Source organism: Canis aureus, chromosome 33, assembly GCF_053574225.1.
Source record: "Canis aureus isolate CA01 chromosome 33, VMU_Caureus_v.1.0, whole genome shotgun sequence".
NCBI lineage: Eukaryota > Metazoa > Chordata > Mammalia > Carnivora > Canidae > Canis > Canis aureus.
The window spans coordinates 5,328,247-5,348,665 of NC_135643.1; the positions used below are offsets into that span (position 1 = coordinate 5,328,247).

The following is a 20,419-nucleotide window of genomic DNA, read 5'->3' on the forward strand; positions in this document are numbered from 1 at the left end:
CTCCACATGGAGACTACTTAAAAAAAAAAAAAGAATTACCTCTATGGCAATTTATTTCGTGTATGCACCATTAGGCTATACTGTGTGCAAAATGAAAAAATATAAGATAATTTACTTTAAAAGGTAAATAAATTCCTTATAAAAACTAAATTCTTGTTCATGATCATCTTAAAATCACACTCTCAGATAAGAATCCCCAAGTGGATAATGGGTTTTAAAAGACATTCTTGTGGAATTTAATAATTTAAAAATTTTAAAAATCCCTCAACTTTGTTTCAAAGTAATGAAAACCCTTGCTCTCCTTTGTAGAGAGATACACTAGATCAACTTTTGCTTGTTTCTGAGATCTTGAAGTCCCTGGGAAACATTCAAGAATGATCAGGGTCCTGGCAAGGAAAAACCAAGCTCACTGTGAAAGCGTTATGTATCTTAACTGTTATTCTTGTCCTCACTGTACAGATGACAAAATTGCCTTACAGGATTGTGGTGAGATGCAAATGAGATAACTCTTATGAAAACCCTTAAGCAAAAGCTTAATTTTCTTTTTCAAGAAAATTGAAAATGTTCATCTCTCAATCTATTTTTCTGTTGATGTTAATAAGTATATATTTTATGAAAAATACACAAATTTGGCGCTTCAGATTTGAATGATCCACATCCAAATTAATGTTTCTCATAATCGAAATGTATAATCTGAACTAGATGGTGTGTGTTATGCTCTAATCTTCATTAATTAATAAGATATAGCAATAAGTACTTGCATGGCTATGTCTGTCAAAAACATTTACTATTTTGATAGACTTTAAAAATGCTTAAATAAGTCATGCAGGCAGAAAGGATTTGGATGACTTTATATTTTAAATTGACATCAATATAAGTAGACAAGTAAGTGTTTTATCTTAAAGGTAAATGCTACTTTATTTTGGCATAATTATCATAGTTTAGAATAAAACTATTTTAGAAGGGCAGATAACAAACACACATTTATTATTTTTTTAATCTTGAGATCACATTTTTGTATTTGCACATTACCCTTAAGCCACATCCTGCATGTTTTGGATTTCAGAGAGTTTAGGATTAAGGGAAGTTCTTTTTATCTAATGCTTATTCTCAGAGTTTGTTTTGATTTTTTTTTTCCTTAGCGTGATACATAAAAGTTTTGGGTTCTTTAAAGATTCTCTGGATTTATGAGCAAAGGAAGAAGAGGATTAAAATGATTTTATTTTTATTTAATATTTATTAAACACACAAGTTATTCCAGAAATTTTGGAAAATACCAAACTAAAATAGCCTCAGAAAATGTGTTTGCCTTTTAGATTTTTAGATTCAGATGCCTAACCAATCCTTCCACCTTCCTTTTACAGAAGAATTGAGTCATGAAGAACTCAAGTTGTTTACCTGTGGTCATAGAGCTGGCTAATGGCAAAACTGGGAGTAGATGCTGATGTTTTCAGTCCCAACCAGTCTAGATTTTCTACTATACCAAACTGCCACTCATGGCAACTAAATGTTTCCAAGAAGGATAAATATGTAATTATGCATTAGAATGTAGGAACTCTGCGGGCAAGGATGATGTTTTGTTCAACCATTTGCCCAGCATGCAGTAACAATAAACAGTTCATAAATATAGGTTGAATAATTGAGCTGCTGACTGGTGTTCATTTAACTCTACTACATGGCCTAGGAATCAGTGCATCGTTGACTGAGTTAAACATCTTAATTGAAGCCTAGCTGTTCAATTAGCCTTCATTTTGTGGTCTCACTGCCATAAAGGCCACAAATTCTTCCTATCTCAGAGGAAATAACCACCGCTAGAGCACAGGTCTCAAAAATCCCAGTGCTCAAGGTGGCCATACAAAGGTCCCTGTACTGTTTCCATTTTACAACCCCTTGAGTTGATATTGCAACACAGCCCTGACTATGTTGTTTTGCTGCCTAGATGAACAGATAAGTCCTCACAGGCTCAAAAGTTTCTATCAAATTAGGGTCCTTTAATAAGATTTTTAAGAAACCAAGTAAGTAATTGCAAAATTACAAAATCAACATGTAAGTTACATCTAAAGTAGTATTATGTCTATATTTTAATCTAAATAAAAAAAATATATTTGGTCCCCAGACAACTAAAACTTGTGTGACAACAACCTTTGCTGATAGGACTCTAAAGATTCAGGCAAATGGTTACCATTTTTTAAAATGAGACTTTTGTCCCAAATCCCAAAGTGGACCCATCATGAGCTAAGCTAAACCACATAAAAGGTGCTTTTTTGTCTATACTAGATTTTGTCCTAAGTGACCTAAGACACTTGAAGTAGATCGAGAGGCCTTCGTCCTGTCTACTTTTCACCTAAGCCCTCTCTTAAATTTTTGCTTATCAGTCTGATAATAAAGTCTGGAGAAGAAAACAAGCCAGAATTTCTTTCTGAGGACAAGAGGAAACTAGCCTCATCTATGTACTCAGTCTTTCTCAGCGTGCAAACAAGAAGAGGCTACAGCTCATGACTCCTCTGCTGGACACACATTCTGGAATCCAACACATCACTTCATCTTGGGGGGTGGTATGAAGAAGTTGATTGCTGGGGAGAGAAAGCTGGGGGAGTTTGGCTGAATCTTCCTTCAGACAGAAGCAACAAATTATTCATAGGTAAGAGGCTGAAGCATGCTCTTAGGTGATATCCGTGGATTACTGAGTTCTAATCCTGGCTCCACCACCTACTATGTGGGTGACATGGCCAAGTTAAATATTTACCAGTTCTATCCCAGACAGTAGGGATAAGTTGGTATCTCTTTCCTTTTTCATATTGCTGGCTTTCTTTGCTATGAGGGTGACAGAGTGGCAGTAGTGTATAATGCTGAAGAAAGTGGATTCAGGAATCAGACAGAGTTGGCTTCTAATTACAGCTCTGTCACGTAACTTTGGAAAATTACTTCTTTTAAGTCACAGTCTTCTAATCAGTAAAATGGTTGTGATAAGTGTGCTTGCTTAGTAAGTTCACTGAGTATTAGATGAAATATGAATGTAACGTGCTTAGCACAGTGCATGACCCAGTTTGATCATTCAGTAAATATTAGATTTTAATAACAGGAGCCAAAGCTTAGGTGTGAGCTTAAATGGGATGGGGGAAGTAGAGGCCTTTCAGCCAGCTATGATCTTAAACTCATGCTCAGTTCAGGCACCTAAATAACATGGGCTCCTCATGTGATTGAGTCTAAGCCCTTAGGCTGTGACACTAGTTATCGCCAACAAAGCCTCTAAGTAGTCACGAAAGTTTGCCATCCTTAAGTTTGTATTTCCTTTAGACTCTTTGCAGAAGTAGGTAGTGGATAAGCTCTGAAGGCCTGGAGTGTTCTAGCTAAATACAATATTATTGCCATTTCTTTGTAATGTGGGTCAAACGTTGACACACCGCTATAAACACAAAGTTTATGTCTACTGTGCTTCTGTTAGTTGTAGCAGTCCCCACCCTGAAGGGTTAGAGCCAAGTCTTCACCCTATTTGCACATCTGGGGCATCCCTTCTGCCTTATACTCCATTCCCATCACAGCACATCTGCTCAAACCCCACATTGTCTTCTCTAAGAGACTTTTCAAATTCTCCAGTGATGTTTTTAAATTAAAAAATCTGACCAGGGTATGCATAAAGCTACCCAATGACCTCCCATTGCATTTATATCAAATTGAAAGCCATTCTTTGAGTCCATCTGGCCTACAGAATTTGTCTGTTTCCTAATCTGAAAATTTATCCCATGTCATTCCTTCCCTAACCCCTTCTTTGCTCTCAACTGTAATCCAGCCACATTAACTTCTTTTCTGTTTCTTCAACAAGCCAAGCTATTTCCTGTATGAAAGCCATTGCACTCACTTTTCCTTCTGCCTAGAATATTCTTGCCTTGTAGTTTCTCATGGCTTTCTCATTATTCAAGTTTCAGTTAAAACATTTTCTTCTCCAAGAGGTCTGATTTAAGCTCCCTGTCTAAAGTAGCTAGGCCCTCTCTAATTAGTGAGACTCCATTATTCTCACAGCATTATCTCTATCTGCAATTATTTGCTTACATATTCATGGTTCTTCTTTCTCCATTAAAAAAAAGCAGTCTTTTGAGAGTAGGGATCTTATTTTATTCACCATTTATCAGCAGTTTCTAGAACAGTGATTTGCTCATGGACTATCAATAAATATTCATTAAGTGTGAGAATGCATGATTGGCCTGAAATCTTCCTTTAATGGCAGGCTGGTCTCCTCCTACTCCCCTTTCCATATCTTTGAAATTTATTCAGCACTGAATGACAATGTTTAGGACTTTGCTCCCTTCATGCAATGATCGTTTATATAACCCTTTTATTTCTCAGATGGTCACCCTGAATTTCATCTTCCTCATAATACTACAGTCTTCCCTTGTGCATTTGCTTCCTATTTGCTGAGTGGGGCACCATCAGCTCTAATTTTGGATGAAGGAGGAGAGGTGGGACACTTAGTAACCCTTGGATAGACCCTAGAGTTTCCACTAGAAGGGCCTCACTTCCAGGCAGTGTCACTTGGAGATATCTGGTCCCAGAAAACATGAAGACTTCTCTAAATTCTTTGAGTTTCTCCTATGCTCTTTTAGGAATTCCAAACTACAACAGTTTTTTTTACATTGTTTTATCTGTACATTCTTCATTTGTGCATTACCATGCCATTCCTCATAACCATATTTATTCTTTCCCACTCTTATTTGCATTTTCTATGCCCTTCAATGGAATCCTCCAATATTTTCAGCAAGAAAATATAGCAATCAATATGAATTTCTATCATGCTTAATTTCCTTAATTCAAGTAGCCATTCATTTATTTACTCAACAAATATTTATTGAGAATCTAGTATGTGTCATATACTGTTCAAACCCTTGGAGTATACTAATGAATAGGATAAAGTCTCTCCATTAAAGTAGCACACATTCTAGTAGGTTTTGAGAGCAATAAATAAATTAAAAATATGTATTCTAAACACATGTAATACATTGAGACATGCAATATATCTATTTTGATTGTCCATCTTTATTCTTAAAGCTTAGAATTTTATTTCATTATGAAGTAAACATGATATATATAAATTCTGAATAATGTTCTTAACTAAATCATAATTTATTCAATACACTGGTTTATTCAGTAACTATTGAAGTAACAAAGAAGAGTTCAATATGTCCCATCATTTTTGATCTCAATTTTTGAGAGCTTTCTTATAAAAAAGCAGGTTAACTTGAATAAGTAACCAATACACTGATGCCTTTCAAGAACATCAAAATTCTTCCATTGTGCCTACCCCTAACCCCAAACAACTACATGTTATTTGCAAATTTAAATGTGCGGATATCATTTTAAAAGTCTTTTTTCTCTAAACCTAAACATTTTAGAGGTCTGTTTAAGGTCATGGGAAAAATAGTCACTTCCTTTGATCTTTAATTAGATTACAGGCTTTTAAAGGTTTCTTTTTCTCTATTTTTAAAGATTTTATTTATTTATTTATTTATTTATTTATTTATGGGGAATATAAATAATAGTGAAAGGGAATATAAGGGAAGGGGGAAGAAATGTGGGGGAAATATCAGAAAGGGAGACAGAACGTAAAGACTGCTAACTCTGGGAAATGAACTAGGGGTGGTAGAAGGGGAGGAGGGCGGGGGGTGGGAATGAATGGGTGACGGGCACTGGGGGTTATTCTGTATGTTAGTAAATTGAACACCAATAAAAAGTAAATTAAAAAAAATATTACAGGGGTCAATTGGAAATCACAATAGAAATGTGAGGCCTCTAAATAAATAATGATATAAATGTTAATGAAAATACATCAAAAAAAATAAAAAAAATAAATGCCCTTAAAAAAAAAAAAAAAAAGAGACAGCATGAGTAAGGGGGAGCGAGAAACAGACTCCTCGCTGAGCAGAGAACCTCATGCATGGCTTGATCCCAGGACCCTGGAATCATGACCTGAGTTGAAGGCAGACTCTTAACTGACTGAGCCAGCCAGGTGCCCCTAAGAGTTTCTTCCATCAGCTGAAGAGCTTGATGTTTTATCTATAGGTTCAAGAAAAACAGTCACCCTGAACTCAAGTGGAAACTCCCAGTGATTAAGCAAAGAAAGTGAAGTAAGAATTTGAGTCAATTCTTTAGATCTTGCACAGTCTAGAAGAGAAAGCAGGGTAGTGTGAGTTTTCATAACCCCACTGTGTTTTTAATTTATATGTAGGGTTGAAAACATCCTCCTAGAGAATGTACTCATTATCACAGCAACAATTCACAATTTTGAGACATTCTCCCATGCTTGCTGGAATGCAGACTGATAATATTGTAGAGCAAACATGTGAGTTAATATACCATCATCCAAAACTCTAACTCATCCACTAACTAGCTGTGAATCCTTGGGCAAAATATTTAATGTTTTCCTTATATGATTAAAAAATGGAAATAGAAACAACCAACTTACTTAGCATAAATATAAGTAAAGCCCCTGTCACATAGAGGATTATCAACAAAGTGTGACTGTTAATACATTTACCATCAAGCATGCAGATAATTCATGCCTGTTTTGAGGTTAACATATAGAAAGTGAATAGAAGAAAGATATTTTTATTATTTATTTTCCTTTGTACATTTATGCATTTAATCAATAATCATTATTGTATGTTTTCTTTGCTGGGTGTGAGGCTTGATTGTGGAGGAACCAAGATACATGTAAGCATCCCTGATCACAAGCAGCTCACAATCTAGTAGGGGGACAAATCACTCAAGAGACCAATAAGATACAGTGTGAGCATTTAGGGAAGAGATAAGAAATGGCTTGTCTGGCAACACTGCATGATAGAGGATTTGTCCCACAAAATCTTCCAACATGAGTTTCGAAGGATAGAAGAAAAATGTTCAGATGGCAAAGGAGAGGAAGTTTATTCCAGATTTCCAGATGGAGAAGCTGTTTGTCTTCTTCACTAGACTATGAACTCCATGAGGTCAGGATCTTATTTTGTTCACTATTATATCTCCAGCACCGAGGACAGCACCCGGCACACACTGGTCTCTCAATAAGTGTATTTGAATTAGCCCCTCTCCCTCTAGTATGATTTACTCAATTCAGAAGTCTGTATTAGAAGACATAAATGAGTGTTTTTAAAAATTGGGAACTGTATGGAGACAATGAAAGTATTTCTTGAGATTGACAAAATTCAGTTTATAATGAGAATGATAATTTACTGCAATTCATAATCAATTGTAAAGACTAATGGATTCAGATATTAATATATAGTTGCCCATTACTAAGGAAGTGGTTTTAACCCATAACTAGTTCTTGTTAATTGATGAGACTCTACGCTAGCTTGGTCCTGTCCTCTGTTGTATGTTGCAGGGATGCTATTATTCCACTGGGATGGCCTTTCTTTTTTTTTTTTTTTTTAATTTTTTATTTATTTATGATAGTCACACACACAGAGAGAGAGAGAGAGAGAGAGAGAGAGAGAGAGAGGCAGAGACACAGGCAGAGGGAGAAGCAGGCTCCATGCACCAGGAGCCCGATGTGGGATTCCATCCTGGGCCTCCAGGATCGCGCCCTGGGCCAAAGGCAGGCGCTAAACCGCTGCGCCACCCAGGGATCCCGGCCTTTCTTATTTCTGGTTGCTTAGTCTTGGCTTGCCTGAAGCCCTCTGAGCCAAACAAAGCAATGCACTCTGCAATGTGCTAAGTGCCTTACCGGCTTGCCCATGCAGTGTTACAGTCATTTTTCTGTTAGGTTCCAAGATTTCTCTTCTTCTCCTAAGCAATTGTATTCTCCTTGCAAGAGGGATGTCCCAACAACTTTCATTTTGAAAAGGAAAGAAGAATTCCTTTGTTCATATGAATCACTTTGTTTCTGGAATCTGAAATGAAAGCTGAACCTCCCTTCCTTCCCTCCACCCCACAAACACAGCACAGTAGTAAGAGCTTGGGCTTCATAGCCACATACTTGGGCACAAATCCCAGCATTATCACTACCATTCCTAGTACCTTTGTTTTGCTACTTCAGATTCTCTTCCATTTTTCACCACTCTACTCTCTACCCAGGGAGGCTGCTTCTATGGGCATACATGCATGGTAACAGGGATCTGTTCCCAATTTAAGTTAGCCAATATGAAGCTTGAGCAGGAAGGATTTATTAGCTTCGCCCTCCTTCTGCAAGATTTCCTACAGCTGTCTATGCCACTTGACATAATAAGGTCTCTTCTCTTCTCCAGGATGCTCTCAATCTGTATATGCCTCTCTCTATTTGGGATTCTGGTAAACTCTCCCACTTGGTAGGATAAGGAGAATGCTGGTGGCAGGGATGGTGTCAGTTTCACCACTAGTAGCCCCAACTACATGCAATATCCCTTGAGGTGACTCTGTGCATCGTCGATTAGTCCCCGTGTTATTAAACATTAATTAAACAAATGTTGCCATTGTTTTCTGTTGGAATTCTGATGACACACTAACCATATGAGCCTAGGCCCAAACACCTCCTGGCACGTCAATTTTCTTATCTATAAAATAGTATTAATAATTGTCTTTATATTATGAAAATTTGTTAGGATCAAAAATGAATGAAAACCTTGGCACATAGTACACACTCATGAAAAATTAGCTTTTAGCACTATTATTATTTTGTCACATGGTGACACTTTCTGTGAGGCAAAATTAAATGAATAACACCTGAAGTCTTGCTGAACTTCAGTTAGTAGCCTCAATTTCAAAACCATTTTGGTTGCACTAGGAGAGATAGGAAGTATACAGAGTTAGATACACTCTCCAGCCTGTAAGGACCTAAAAACTATAATATAAAGTAGTAGATACAAAATAGAAATATTTTAAAAGCTGTTATGGGAGCTCATGTGAGAAGCAGAGTAAATTCCTAAGATAACACTGAAGAAAATTTCCAAAAATGATAATTAATTCTAGTGGAAGCCTAGAGAGAATTAAGCATAGGTAAAAGAAGACTGAACTCCCAAAGATACATCTCTAAGAAAAATAAAAACTGACAGATTATGAATGCTTTGAAGAGATGGTGGTAATTCTGTTGAAAATTTTGGAGTGGATTAACAATAATAGATAGGTTCATAGAAAACTTCAGGTGTGGGAAGCCAAGGCAGTTAGTTAACCTTCTAGGAAATAAAAAGTTGTTGAAGAAAGGAAAGTAATCATAGCTGGGGGAATACATTTCTTGACTCGGTTGTGGTGATGTTTAAATGGTACTAAACTCGTAAACACTACATAATCACTTAACCTAAAATTATGATATTGCTCTATTGAGGGGCTGGATAGAAGAAAAGTTTAGAAGTGGTTTGAGAGGGAAAATGGAGACAAGTAATAGAGATAGATCATCATCTTCCACAATAGGAAGTAGATAAAAAAAGTTAGGAATATCATTATTAATATGTTATTTAGAAACAGCTAAAAAAAAGTTAAATGAGGTTCTTCTGAGGAATAGTTACCAAGATTAAGGAGGAGTGATGAAGATGAACTGTATTTCTAGATAAGTTTTGAGGTAGAATTTGAGTCTTAGAAAATACATAAATGCATTATTAATTACAAATAAATAGTAAGTGTGATATTAAGCAAATATCTTACACAAAAAGGTTTACATGAAAGGGGGAAGTGAGAGTGGTCCTGGAATGGTGATTTGCCATCAAATAGTGGACAATCTACAATAGTAAAGAGGTTGTGCTTCATAACTTCAAATAACTAATAAAACAAGGAGAAATATATTCCTATGTCTGCTTTAGAGAGGAAATTCTGGGATAATTTTGAAAGTAGTTAGAGTGAAGAAGAAATAGTGTCAGGGAAAGTGGTTATAACAGGTCAGCAGGGAAACAGTAAGCTTGTTATTTCAAACGTCTTATTCAATGTTGGCAGTGGTCAAAAGAAAGCAAAGGCATAGCTTGAGATATATCTTAGAGGTATAATCGAGAGAATTTGGTGATTGATTAGATGTGGGTAGAAGAGAAATCCGAGTTGATTCAGAGGAATATATGTTTTGATGGCAAAGCTCTTTGCTTTTGTAGCAGGCATAATTATAAGCAGATTTGCTACGACATCCAGTTAAAATGATGTAGTAGACAATAACACATAAAATGTTGAAATTCAGGGAAACTCTGAGGCCGGAGATAAAGATTTTGATAAAAGTTACCCAAATGAATCAAAAGTTCATGAAAGAATAAGAACTGATACTTAAATCTGTGGAACTGGACAAAACTAATTCATGAGTGAATATGACAAAGATGAGGATTGAGCCTTAAAGAGCTGCAAAACTTAGACATCAGAAGAAAAAAAAAAGAGCCAGTGAGGAAAAGATTGATGAAGCAAAAGAAAATATATGATGTCACTGAAACCAGATGAAACAAAGTGTTAAGAAAAAAGAAAGTGAATAATTATGTCAAATGCTGCAGGAAGTTCAAGTAAATGAGAATTGACCATTGGATTTGGCAGATGGAATAGTAGATGTGAGAGACAGAACTATGTATCAGAATGCTCCAGGGGGGAAAAAAAAGACTGTAATCTAACAAGAATTGTAAAGAAAAATAAAAACTTGGGACTGTAACTAGCTGTTTCTTTTTCAAATAGTAGATAATACAACATGTTTATATGTCAATAGTAGCAATCTTACAGAAAGTAAAACATCAGTGATTCAGGAGTAACAAGAGAGGAAGTGTGGTTCAATACATAAAAGAAGAGGCTGGCCTTGGATAGAAACCCAAATACTCCGACTCCTAAAACAGGAGAAAAGGAAGAACACAGATCCACACAAAGATGCATAGATTGATTTGTTGGAAGGAAGATGAGGTTGCGCTGGTCTGATTGCTTCAATCATTGAAGACAGAATTATTGAGTGTGAGAAAGGATATAGTTGAAAGTTTAAGGAAAGGTGATATAAAAAAATGAGTACAGGATGAAGGAAAAGCATATCATAGACAATTAATATGCAAGGGCTATAGATCCAGTTGAGTTCATAATCATAAATATTTGTAAGATTAGTCATCTTAATTTTGTTTTTCCCTAGCCAAACACAGTTGTTGCTAATGCAAAAACAGAATAAAAGGAAAGTTGGCTTGAAACAATGTTGGAATTTTTTTCAGTGAGTGTAACAGAAGGATGTGTGCAGGAATTTGAACGAATATGAATCGTGTATAAGTGAAAAGATATGTATCTAATTGCAATTGAATGAAATGATATAAAATTTTAAAATAATTATCAGCATAAAGAATTTCAGAAAGTAACTTGTTTTAAAGAAATGTATAAGGACAGACATTTTGAAATGTTACAATTATGATGCTGCACTGTGGAATCTAAGCTGGATAAATAATAAAGTGAGTTATAAAGAGGCCAATAAACAGTATAACATGGCAGTTTAATGAATTAGCAGCTCCAAAGATCTGAAAGCATTGTTAAATTGGGGCTTCCAGAGTATGTGAGCTAAAAACACAGGACACAGAGGTCAGAGTGGCATGTTTGAAAACAAGATTTTAGAACGTGTAGTGCAAGTTCTGCTGTTGATTCTTCCTTTTAAAAATTATCTTAGATAGTTATAACCAATTATTCTTCAAGGTAAAATTTTAAGTAGTCAAAAATACCCCATTGGTATTTTGCTTAGAATTTCAACACATTTATTTAATAATCATAACTTTCCTTCAGCAGTGTAGCCCCTTTATTTAGTTTTTATTATTATTTTAGAAAGAAATTGTAAAAAATGCTTGGAGGAATGTTATAATTTTTTAAAAGCATAATTTAAATAAATAATGAAAAGCATAATATAAATAAATATTGAATATTGAAATAAATATATCTACTATAGTAGCTAGTAGATTATTGCCAGTGTTAAACTATGGTATTTTTTTTGGTATAGATGTTTTGAATTGGATCAACTTAATGGGTAGTCTTAGAAGTTTTTTAGTTAGCTGTCTTGGATTTTTTAAAGTATTTATAAGTTTATATAAAATATAATAATTTTCTTTTCTCCTTTCAGTATTTAGGGGCTATATATACTTTCAATATTAGTTTCATCTACTAAAATCTCCAGATCATTTTGGATACTTAACAGTGAGACCAGATATTCCTAAATATTCTTTTTTTCCCCTTAAATTATTCTTAACTTCACTGCAAAAAGGCCCTTTCAGATATGGATGTATTTTATAAACTGGGAGAGAAAAAAGTTATTAGTTCATGATTGCCCTCAGAAATCAAATCCCCAACTATTACAAAATGAACAAACCAGCCACTTGCAAAACTCCTAATTTCTTTAAGGTAAGTAACTGTATATTGAAAAAGAACCACAATTCTCTACTTTGTCCTTTATCCATGCCCTTTTGCAATGACATTTTTGCAGCTCTTCCCTTCAAGGGAAGTCATCCCCTGCCTTTTGAATCTGGGCTAGCCTGTGACCTGCTTTGGCCAACAGGATGAGGAAGGAAAAGTATACTGGTTCTAAGCCTTCAATAGGAAGGACAAAGAACTTTCTTAAACATAATCCTGAGAATTGTGTGTGTAAGTTAAAAGATATGTGTCTAATTGCAATTGAATCAAAGGATATAGATTTTAAAATAATTATTAGCATAAAGAATTTCAGAAAGTAACTTGCTTTTAGAGAAGTGACACATTTTGAGACACTACAAAAAATTGTCAGAACTTAGACTCCATTTGCACTATCATTTCTCTTCTGAAAGGAAAAGAATATTCCCTAAAACTAATGATTTATGAAAGTATTCCAAAATTATAGGAGATAAAAATTCTTTCTTCATTTGTTTCTGTCAGGGAGCACACTGACAGTCTCAGAGGGGTAGCACAAGAACTTAGCTTGTTTGACAGCTCTCATTCCCTGATATGGATATTTCAGTTTTAGAAACATATTGCTTACTACGCTTTTTTTTTTTCAAGCGACTTTGGCTTCACTGTTGAAAAATTCCCATTTCAATGTATCAAGTTTATGTCTCTTCATTAGTGTTTGGCAAGAAAAATCAGGCAACACATACTCAACTCATAACAAGTTTATGAATTTGTACTTTAATGCACTTCTGGGAAAAGACAAGCAGCCAAAGATCCAAATGATATATTAATGGTCTAAATTGTACTTTAATTCATCTTTTCTCAACATATGAGAGGTAATGAGGCCCTAACTAGACATTCCATAAGTCTTCTAAACTAACATTGGTTCACAATTGAGGTCAGAGACCATCCCAGTAAAATCTCAGATTCCACATTTTCTTTGGTGTCTGAACCACTGCCTCAATATCAGGAATACTTGTATCTTAATATTTATCAATGGCTTGTCCTTAGGTTTTTGTTGTTGTTACAAAAACTAGTGTTTTCTGCTTAGGTTGCAAATAACTGTAAACCAATATTCATGGCTTCAAATGAATATCATTTGATACTGAAGTACTTAGGTTGGTTATCCTTTGACTTATTCTAGAGAGGATTAAAAGGTTTTATCTAAGGACAATGAGCATTTTGGAAGTCTGCCTTTTTCTAAACATAACATCATAATTTAAAGGAGTCTTTATAGTTTTCATGTATCTCTTGGGAAATTAACTATGATAAAAAAATGTTATTATAATGAAAAAGACCATATATTGTATGATGCCATTTATATGAAAAATCCAGAAAAGGCAAATCTGTAGAGGCAGAAAGTAGATTAGTGGTTGCCGGGGCTGGGGATGGGAACAGAGATGACTGCAAATGAGCACAAGGGATCTCTTTAGGGTGATAAAAGTATTCTAAAACTGGATTGTGTTGCATGGCTCTGCAAGTTTACTAAAAATCATTGAACTGTACAGTTAAAACGTGAGGGAATTTTTATGTTCTATGAAGGGTATCTTGATAAAGCTGTGCTTTTTTAAGAAAAAGAAAGTGTTGTTAGAGAAACTTAAAACAATTATTTATAACATTTTATAATTCCTAGTAAAACAATACAGGAGTTCACATAAGAAAGTTTGCCATTACTAAAATATTTCATACTCAAGCTGAAATAAACCTAATTCTTCAAAGGGCTCTCTTAGTCTCTTCTGCCCATTCTGGATGCCAGAATCATTACTTTATTGTCAGTTGGGCCCAAACTGTATGTATACAATAATACCTGGAAAAATTGTTTAAAATTTAACTTCAGAATAGATCCAAAGTTTTAACTGAGAATGCTGAACATAACAAATGAATTGAACCCTGTCCAGCAACATAATTATACACACCCAGGCAATGGAATTCTGATAGGAGTATTCCATTTCCTTATCCCTAAGGAACTGATAAAACTCTTTAACATAATATAAATGCAATAGTGACAGTAATAATACAAATTTTTAAAAGCAATAGATAATATTCACTGGATGTTTACAGTGTGCCAGGCATTGTTAAGTGCTTAGCAAGAATAGTCTCAATTCACACAGCAACCCTGAGAAGCAGGCATTATGCTCATTTTATAATAAAAGAAACTGAATCTCACAAATGATAACTAATGTATCAGTATCACAAAGTAAGTAGATGGCAGGGCCAACCTTTGGATCCTAGTCCGTGTGTCCATTATAGAGTGGCAAAAAAACATGGACTTCATGGGAAGGCACTCTTCCCATGAAGGATGTGAGGGGGGTGCCCCATTCTCTAGCTTAAGGCAGTTATTCTCAATACTACATTTACAAAATGAGGATCATAATGCTATCTAACCATTACACATTTTTGAGAGAATTAAATAAGATAATGAATATAAAGCTTTAATATTTTGCTCAGAACATACTGCCTTCTTAATAAACGATATCTAGTAGTATTAATATCAGGGGTAGTTAGTATTCACTTTAGAAGAAAATATACATTTGATAAATGAAAACATTAAATTTATTAATCAAGAGTGTCGGTTAACTGAATTCTAGTTCTTGAACAATCCACATAATAAAAAATAAGACAGTAAGATTTCAACCAGCCATCAAATACTTTACAACTACCTCTTATGTCTTCTGTTTCATTATTTTTTCTGTCACCTACACTGTTTTTATAATGATGGATTTCTAAAGTTAAATGTTGAGTTGTAATTTCCTGACAGTCTATCACCAATTACCACACATTAAGAGGTCTAATCAATTTTTTTAAATAATTTCATGAAGCATGTTGTTCATTAGGAATTTTTTTATTTTAGCATTTAAAAAAAAATTTACTAAACAGTCTTTTACAATATACTTTTACACCTATGTAGCCACACTTGAAAAGATGTCAGTGAAGTAATTTGTGTCTATTGAAAATAAAAGGAATTATAGATAAAATGATCACTAGAATCTCCCCATTGAAAATGAAACTGTATTTGCATGTTGCTTACAAATTAGATGCATAGGGCAGAAGGTAGGTCTGACTATGAACTGAGCGATTCCATGCAAAACAGAAGAGATTATTTTATTGCTCTACGGAGCTGAAGGAGAAACAGGAAGAAAGGAGAGCCTACAAGAAGGCTTAGCTAACTAAATGCTTGGGTCCAAGCAGGATTTTGGTCTCTTGTTTATTTTGGTTTTGTTTGTTTGTTTGTTTGTTTGTTTTGGAGGCATTCAGTTCGGTTTCATAGAAACTTGCTAAATTTTGCAGGAACCTACATAGAAACTTGCTAAATTTTGCATAGGATTTATGAATATAGAAAGGAGTTAAGAGCTTGAAAAACCCACCCAAGGACATACAGTGAATCTGAAGGAACCCCCAGTCATACTCAGTTTGGCCTGACTAGCTTCAGAAAACACCTAGACTTACAAAAATCACAGAGCATTCGCTTCACTTTCAGAAGGCTAGAGAAGTGATATTTGAAGTGATTTACTCAGATTCCTATAGACAATGGGCTTTAACCCACATGGGAAGGCTTTATACGATAATGTAAAATAGTGAAACTTAACAACTAATAGCCTATTTGTTGACTGGAAACCTTACTAAAGAACATAAATGGTCAACTAACACATTTTATGTGTTATGTGTATTATATACTGCATTCTTACACTAAAGCAAGCTAAAGAAAATATTATTAAGGAAATCGTAAGAAAGAGAAAATACATTTACAGTACTGTACTGTATTTTTTTAAGTATATCCACATGTAAGTGGAACTGTGTAGTTCAAACCCATGTTGTTTAAGGGTCAACTGTCCATCCTCTAGGATTTCTTTGAGTAAGAGTCTTTTGTCAGCCAAGTCTCTCTCATTTCTTGATCTGAGAATGTCTTTATTTTGCTCACTACAAAGATATTTTCCGTGGGTTTATAATTCTGGAATCATCCTTCTTTTCTCTGGACACATTAAAGATTGTTTTCAAACTTTTTTGATTCCTCCGCCCTATGTTAAGGCAGTAAATCCTATTACTCTGTCTACCTAGAAGGCTGGATCTTATCTCCTGTCACCTCCAATTCCCAAGATCATGAAATCCTTGCTGAGATTCCCTGGGGTTGAGCATATGCCTGCAGGACAGACATGGCTCTAGTACTCTGCTTTCCTTTCTGGGAAATCTGGGAAACTGCTTTCACTTAGTTTTTAGACTCTAAGTATTCCTCATTTTCTTGACAATACATCAGTGCATATTACAAGTTGCTTTTTTAGATTTTATCCAGAATTTGTTTTTGTTGGGGCACCTGGATGGCTCAGTTAGTTAAGGGTCTGCCTTCGGCTCAGGTCATGATCCCAGGGTCCTGGGATCAAGCCCTGAGTTGGGCTTCCTGCTCAGTGGGGAGTCTGCTTTTCCCTGTCCCTCTGCCTGCAGCTCCGTCTGCTTGTTCTCTCTCTCTCTCTCTCTCTCTCTTTCTCTCAAATAAATAAATAAAATCTTTTTAAAAAGACTTTGTTTTTGTTTTCACAACAAAGATCAGTTATGATATTTGCTATGCCATTCTGCTGAAAAAAAATAAGGCTGGTCCATTTCATTTAAAGAGAGAGACAAAGAGAGGCAGACAGAGGAGGGTTTTTCATTCTTTTCCTGTTAATAGAATTCCATTTTAGGAATGCCTGAGTATCTCAGTCAGCTAAGTGTCCAACTCTTGGTTTCAGCTGAGGTCATAATCTCAGGGTGATGAGATCGAGTCCTGTGCTGGCTTTGTGCTCAGCACGGGGTCTGCTTAAGAGTCCTTCTCCCCCCACTGCTGCCCTCCCCAGCTCTCTCTCTCTCTTTCTTTCTTTCTTTAAAAAGTAAGTAAATAAATAAAAATATTTAAAAAGAAAGTTCCATTTTAAAATTAGAGGACTTATTTCGGACCTTTTCCTCTGTATGTGTATGCCTGCATTATTTGCCTTAGCATCAGAAGCAGTCTTGATGGTATAAAGATTTCAAGTACCTTTAGGACTTCATATAAAACATTGATAGTTCTAGCACATGGTCTTGATTAAGCAAGAATAGCAGTATTTGGTATGGGTTTAGTAGTGTAAGAATCTCAAGAAGTCTCTGAGTTACTGTCCATTTAGAATTTGCTAGAAAAGCTAAGAACCATGTAGCTGAAATCATGGAGAAATCTATAGGCATTTAACTTGGAGTTATGTGGTAGAAATAAGAAGGATCAAAAATTAAGTCTATGAAGATTGAGCACAAAAATACCAATGCTAGCTCCTTGATCCATATCTATGGGAAATGGTACCAATCTATCACCACACTTACCCTCCTTAAGCCAAGGGCATGCTTCAGAATCCTTCTCGGCACAGTAGCCTCAGCACCCAGTGCCAAACAACCACAGGAGGCAGAAGGATGCAATTTAGCAAAATAGCAACTAACAGTACCTTGTGGCTTGTTCTTCTGTTTTTCAGTAGGGAAACTGCAAGTGATATGTTTTCTCAGGTGCAGCAGAGAAAAGAATTCTTTCCACTCTCTCAGTTCACCTTTTTGGAAGCTCTGCTATGGTAACCCATGCTAGTGCTTCCTGTAATTGGCTACACAGACACCCAACAAGTAACCATCTAGTGATTGCTGGAGAGGAAAAGGAAGGCTTGTTGACGGTTTCTTCCAGATGTAGAAATTTGCCATGAAATTCTGTACTTGGAACTAGATCTGGAAATAAAGACATGAATAACCTTTCCAGTTACAATAAGTTTTTTGTTTGTCTGCTTTGTCTTGTTCTTAGAACTTATGGGCTTGATAGAGAAAAGACAGTTCTTTCATTTACATGAGTTTATTTTCACTTACAGGCCATGGTGCCAGCTGTTCCCTTCAGTGATAGTCTCCTTTTCTAGATCTTTCCGTAAATGCCAGCTTTTTCTCACCCTTCATGCTTTAAGTCTTGTTTTAAAATGACTTCCTCAAGGTCTTTTCTGATTACTGAAAGTAGGCTTCACTACCAACAATTCATTCTCTAATCAACCATGTTCTTTGCTTTGTGGCATTTATCATTCACTGGAAGTATTTTATTTTTCCTTTTCATGTGTCACCTGTCTCCCCTCACCAGAGCATACATTCTGAGAGGCCAGAATATTTACTTTCTTATATCCTCAGCACCTATGATGGTGCCTAACATGTAGTAGGCACATGATGATATTTGTGCAGGAATTAATGTGAATGAGAAATATGTACTTGCTATTTATTTTCACCTATGGACTTAATTTTTAAGGTGACTTTAATTTATAGAAAGGTTTTAATTTTATCAAGATATTTTTTGACTCTCGTGGTAATGAAAAGGGACCAATTTACATCTCTATAATAGAAAACACATAGGAGTTGAGATGGCAAAATGATGTAGTGATTAGAAAGACAAACATATGAGCCTAGGTTTTAATCTCGGTTTTTCCATTAGTAGGGGTGAGACCATGAGTGAGGTATCCAACCTCTCTGTTCCTTAGTTTTATTATTACAGAAATTATGACAAAGGGAAGACAATAGGATTGGGAGAAAAGGAAATGAATTAATGTACTACAAACACTTAAAATAATGTCTGCCCTTTGGAAGGCCTCTGTAAGTTATTTATTGATATTATCACATAAAACTACTGTAAATGCACATTATATGCATGTGCAGCTAACTTTTTATGAATTTTTTCACTTGTCAGGAGTAAATAATCATACCTACTTTATGGAATCATGGTGAGAGTGATGAAGTGTAAAGCACTTAGAGTAGGGTCTGGCATAGTTAACACTCAAAAACTGTACTTTTTATTATCATATGCAATATATTCAAATGACTTTTATTCACTTGCTCTTTCCATTCCCCATCTTTTTTTGTGTTTGTGCTACCAGACTGTGATCTTTATTCGTGATAGAAATTCTCATGGGCAGGAGGTGTCAGGATACATTGACTATGCCCACAGGCTAAAGATCGAAGATTTTGAAGTTTATTTTAGTGGAAAAAGAAGACTTCTTCCAAAACCTACGGATATGAGGTAAATTGTATGTACTTCTCACACCCTCAGTAAGAGAACAAGCTCCAGAGAGGTATGATAAAAGATTCTTACTTTCTGTTCTACGTCATGCTTAGAGTGCAATATATATATTATATATATGTAAGAGTAGCTTGAATAAAAAAATTTTTAAATTTAGATTGGAAATGAAGGTAGATGCACTTTTTCTGTTAACAGTCTAAGGAAGAGAACTTTTCAGAGATGAGGTAAGTAAATTCTCAGTGACATTCCTTTTAAATGCCAAGTAGAACCTAAAAATGGCTAATCTCATAAGGCTTTTGCAATGAGATTGGGACTTGGTCTGCGTGGACCTGGTCTTCTTAGCAGCCTCAAGAACTGTCCACCTAACACATTCTCCTCCCCCCCCTTTTTTTGGCCACCAACCAATGTACAAGCCTTTGATGAGCTTGCCCTCATTTACTCTCATCACTGGCCTATTCTGGAATTCCTTCCCACCCATCATTCTTTTTATTATTGACCCCTTACCCCTTCTTCTGGAGGTCACATATCCCACCTAGATGCATGGCATGTCATTTAACTTCTCTCTGTAATAATCTCTTTTTGTATTTTGGCTGTATCTATCCTGCTAACTTCAAAGGTAAATTGATAGACACTTTTTTTTTTTTTTTCCTGCACCTGTAACTGAATTCCTGGGTTCTGCTGGAGGAAATTTTAGGAAATTTCACTAAGGTGTGGATATCCAAAAATATTCTTAAAATATTCTTAAGTTTCATCACTTCCTCAAGATCTTTATCATCAACTCTTGAGACTGATTCCTCTCAATATATGATTTGCCTCACATTTCACAGATTACATTGAGTCTAAACATAGAAACTACCAACTGATCTGTCTCTTTGTCGATCAAACAGACTTCCTCATTAGCCTGCATTCTCCTTGTAGTGCCCTTCTGATTAACTTCAGTAATGATTCCATTCTGGCAGCCATCAGCCCCTGGGCCCACCATCCATGTTCAGAATATGACTTCTGCTACTTGGTACACCACCATGCTATCTCATCCATTAGCCTATCTCTCAGAGGGCCAATTTGCTGCAAACCAGTATACATTCTTCCAACTCAGCAAGA

At 35.5% G+C, this 20,419-nt stretch overlaps 1 protein-coding gene across 17 annotated transcripts in view; it reads left to right on the top strand.

Moving 5' to 3' along the window:
- Window positions 1–20,419, top strand: part of CFAP299 (cilia and flagella associated protein 299) — a 625,333-nt gene that overhangs the window by 481,573 nt on the left and 123,341 nt on the right. For all 17 annotated transcript variants that reach the window (XR_013371133.1, XM_077882640.1, XM_077882642.1 and 14 more), the window contains one exon: window positions 19,176–19,318. Coding sequence is in view for 16 of the 17 variants with exons in the window: in XM_077882640.1 (XP_077738766.1) it covers window positions 19,176–19,318 (143 nt within the window). In the remaining variant the exon portion in view is untranslated. The remainder of the gene's footprint in view (window positions 1–19,175; window positions 19,319–20,419) is intronic.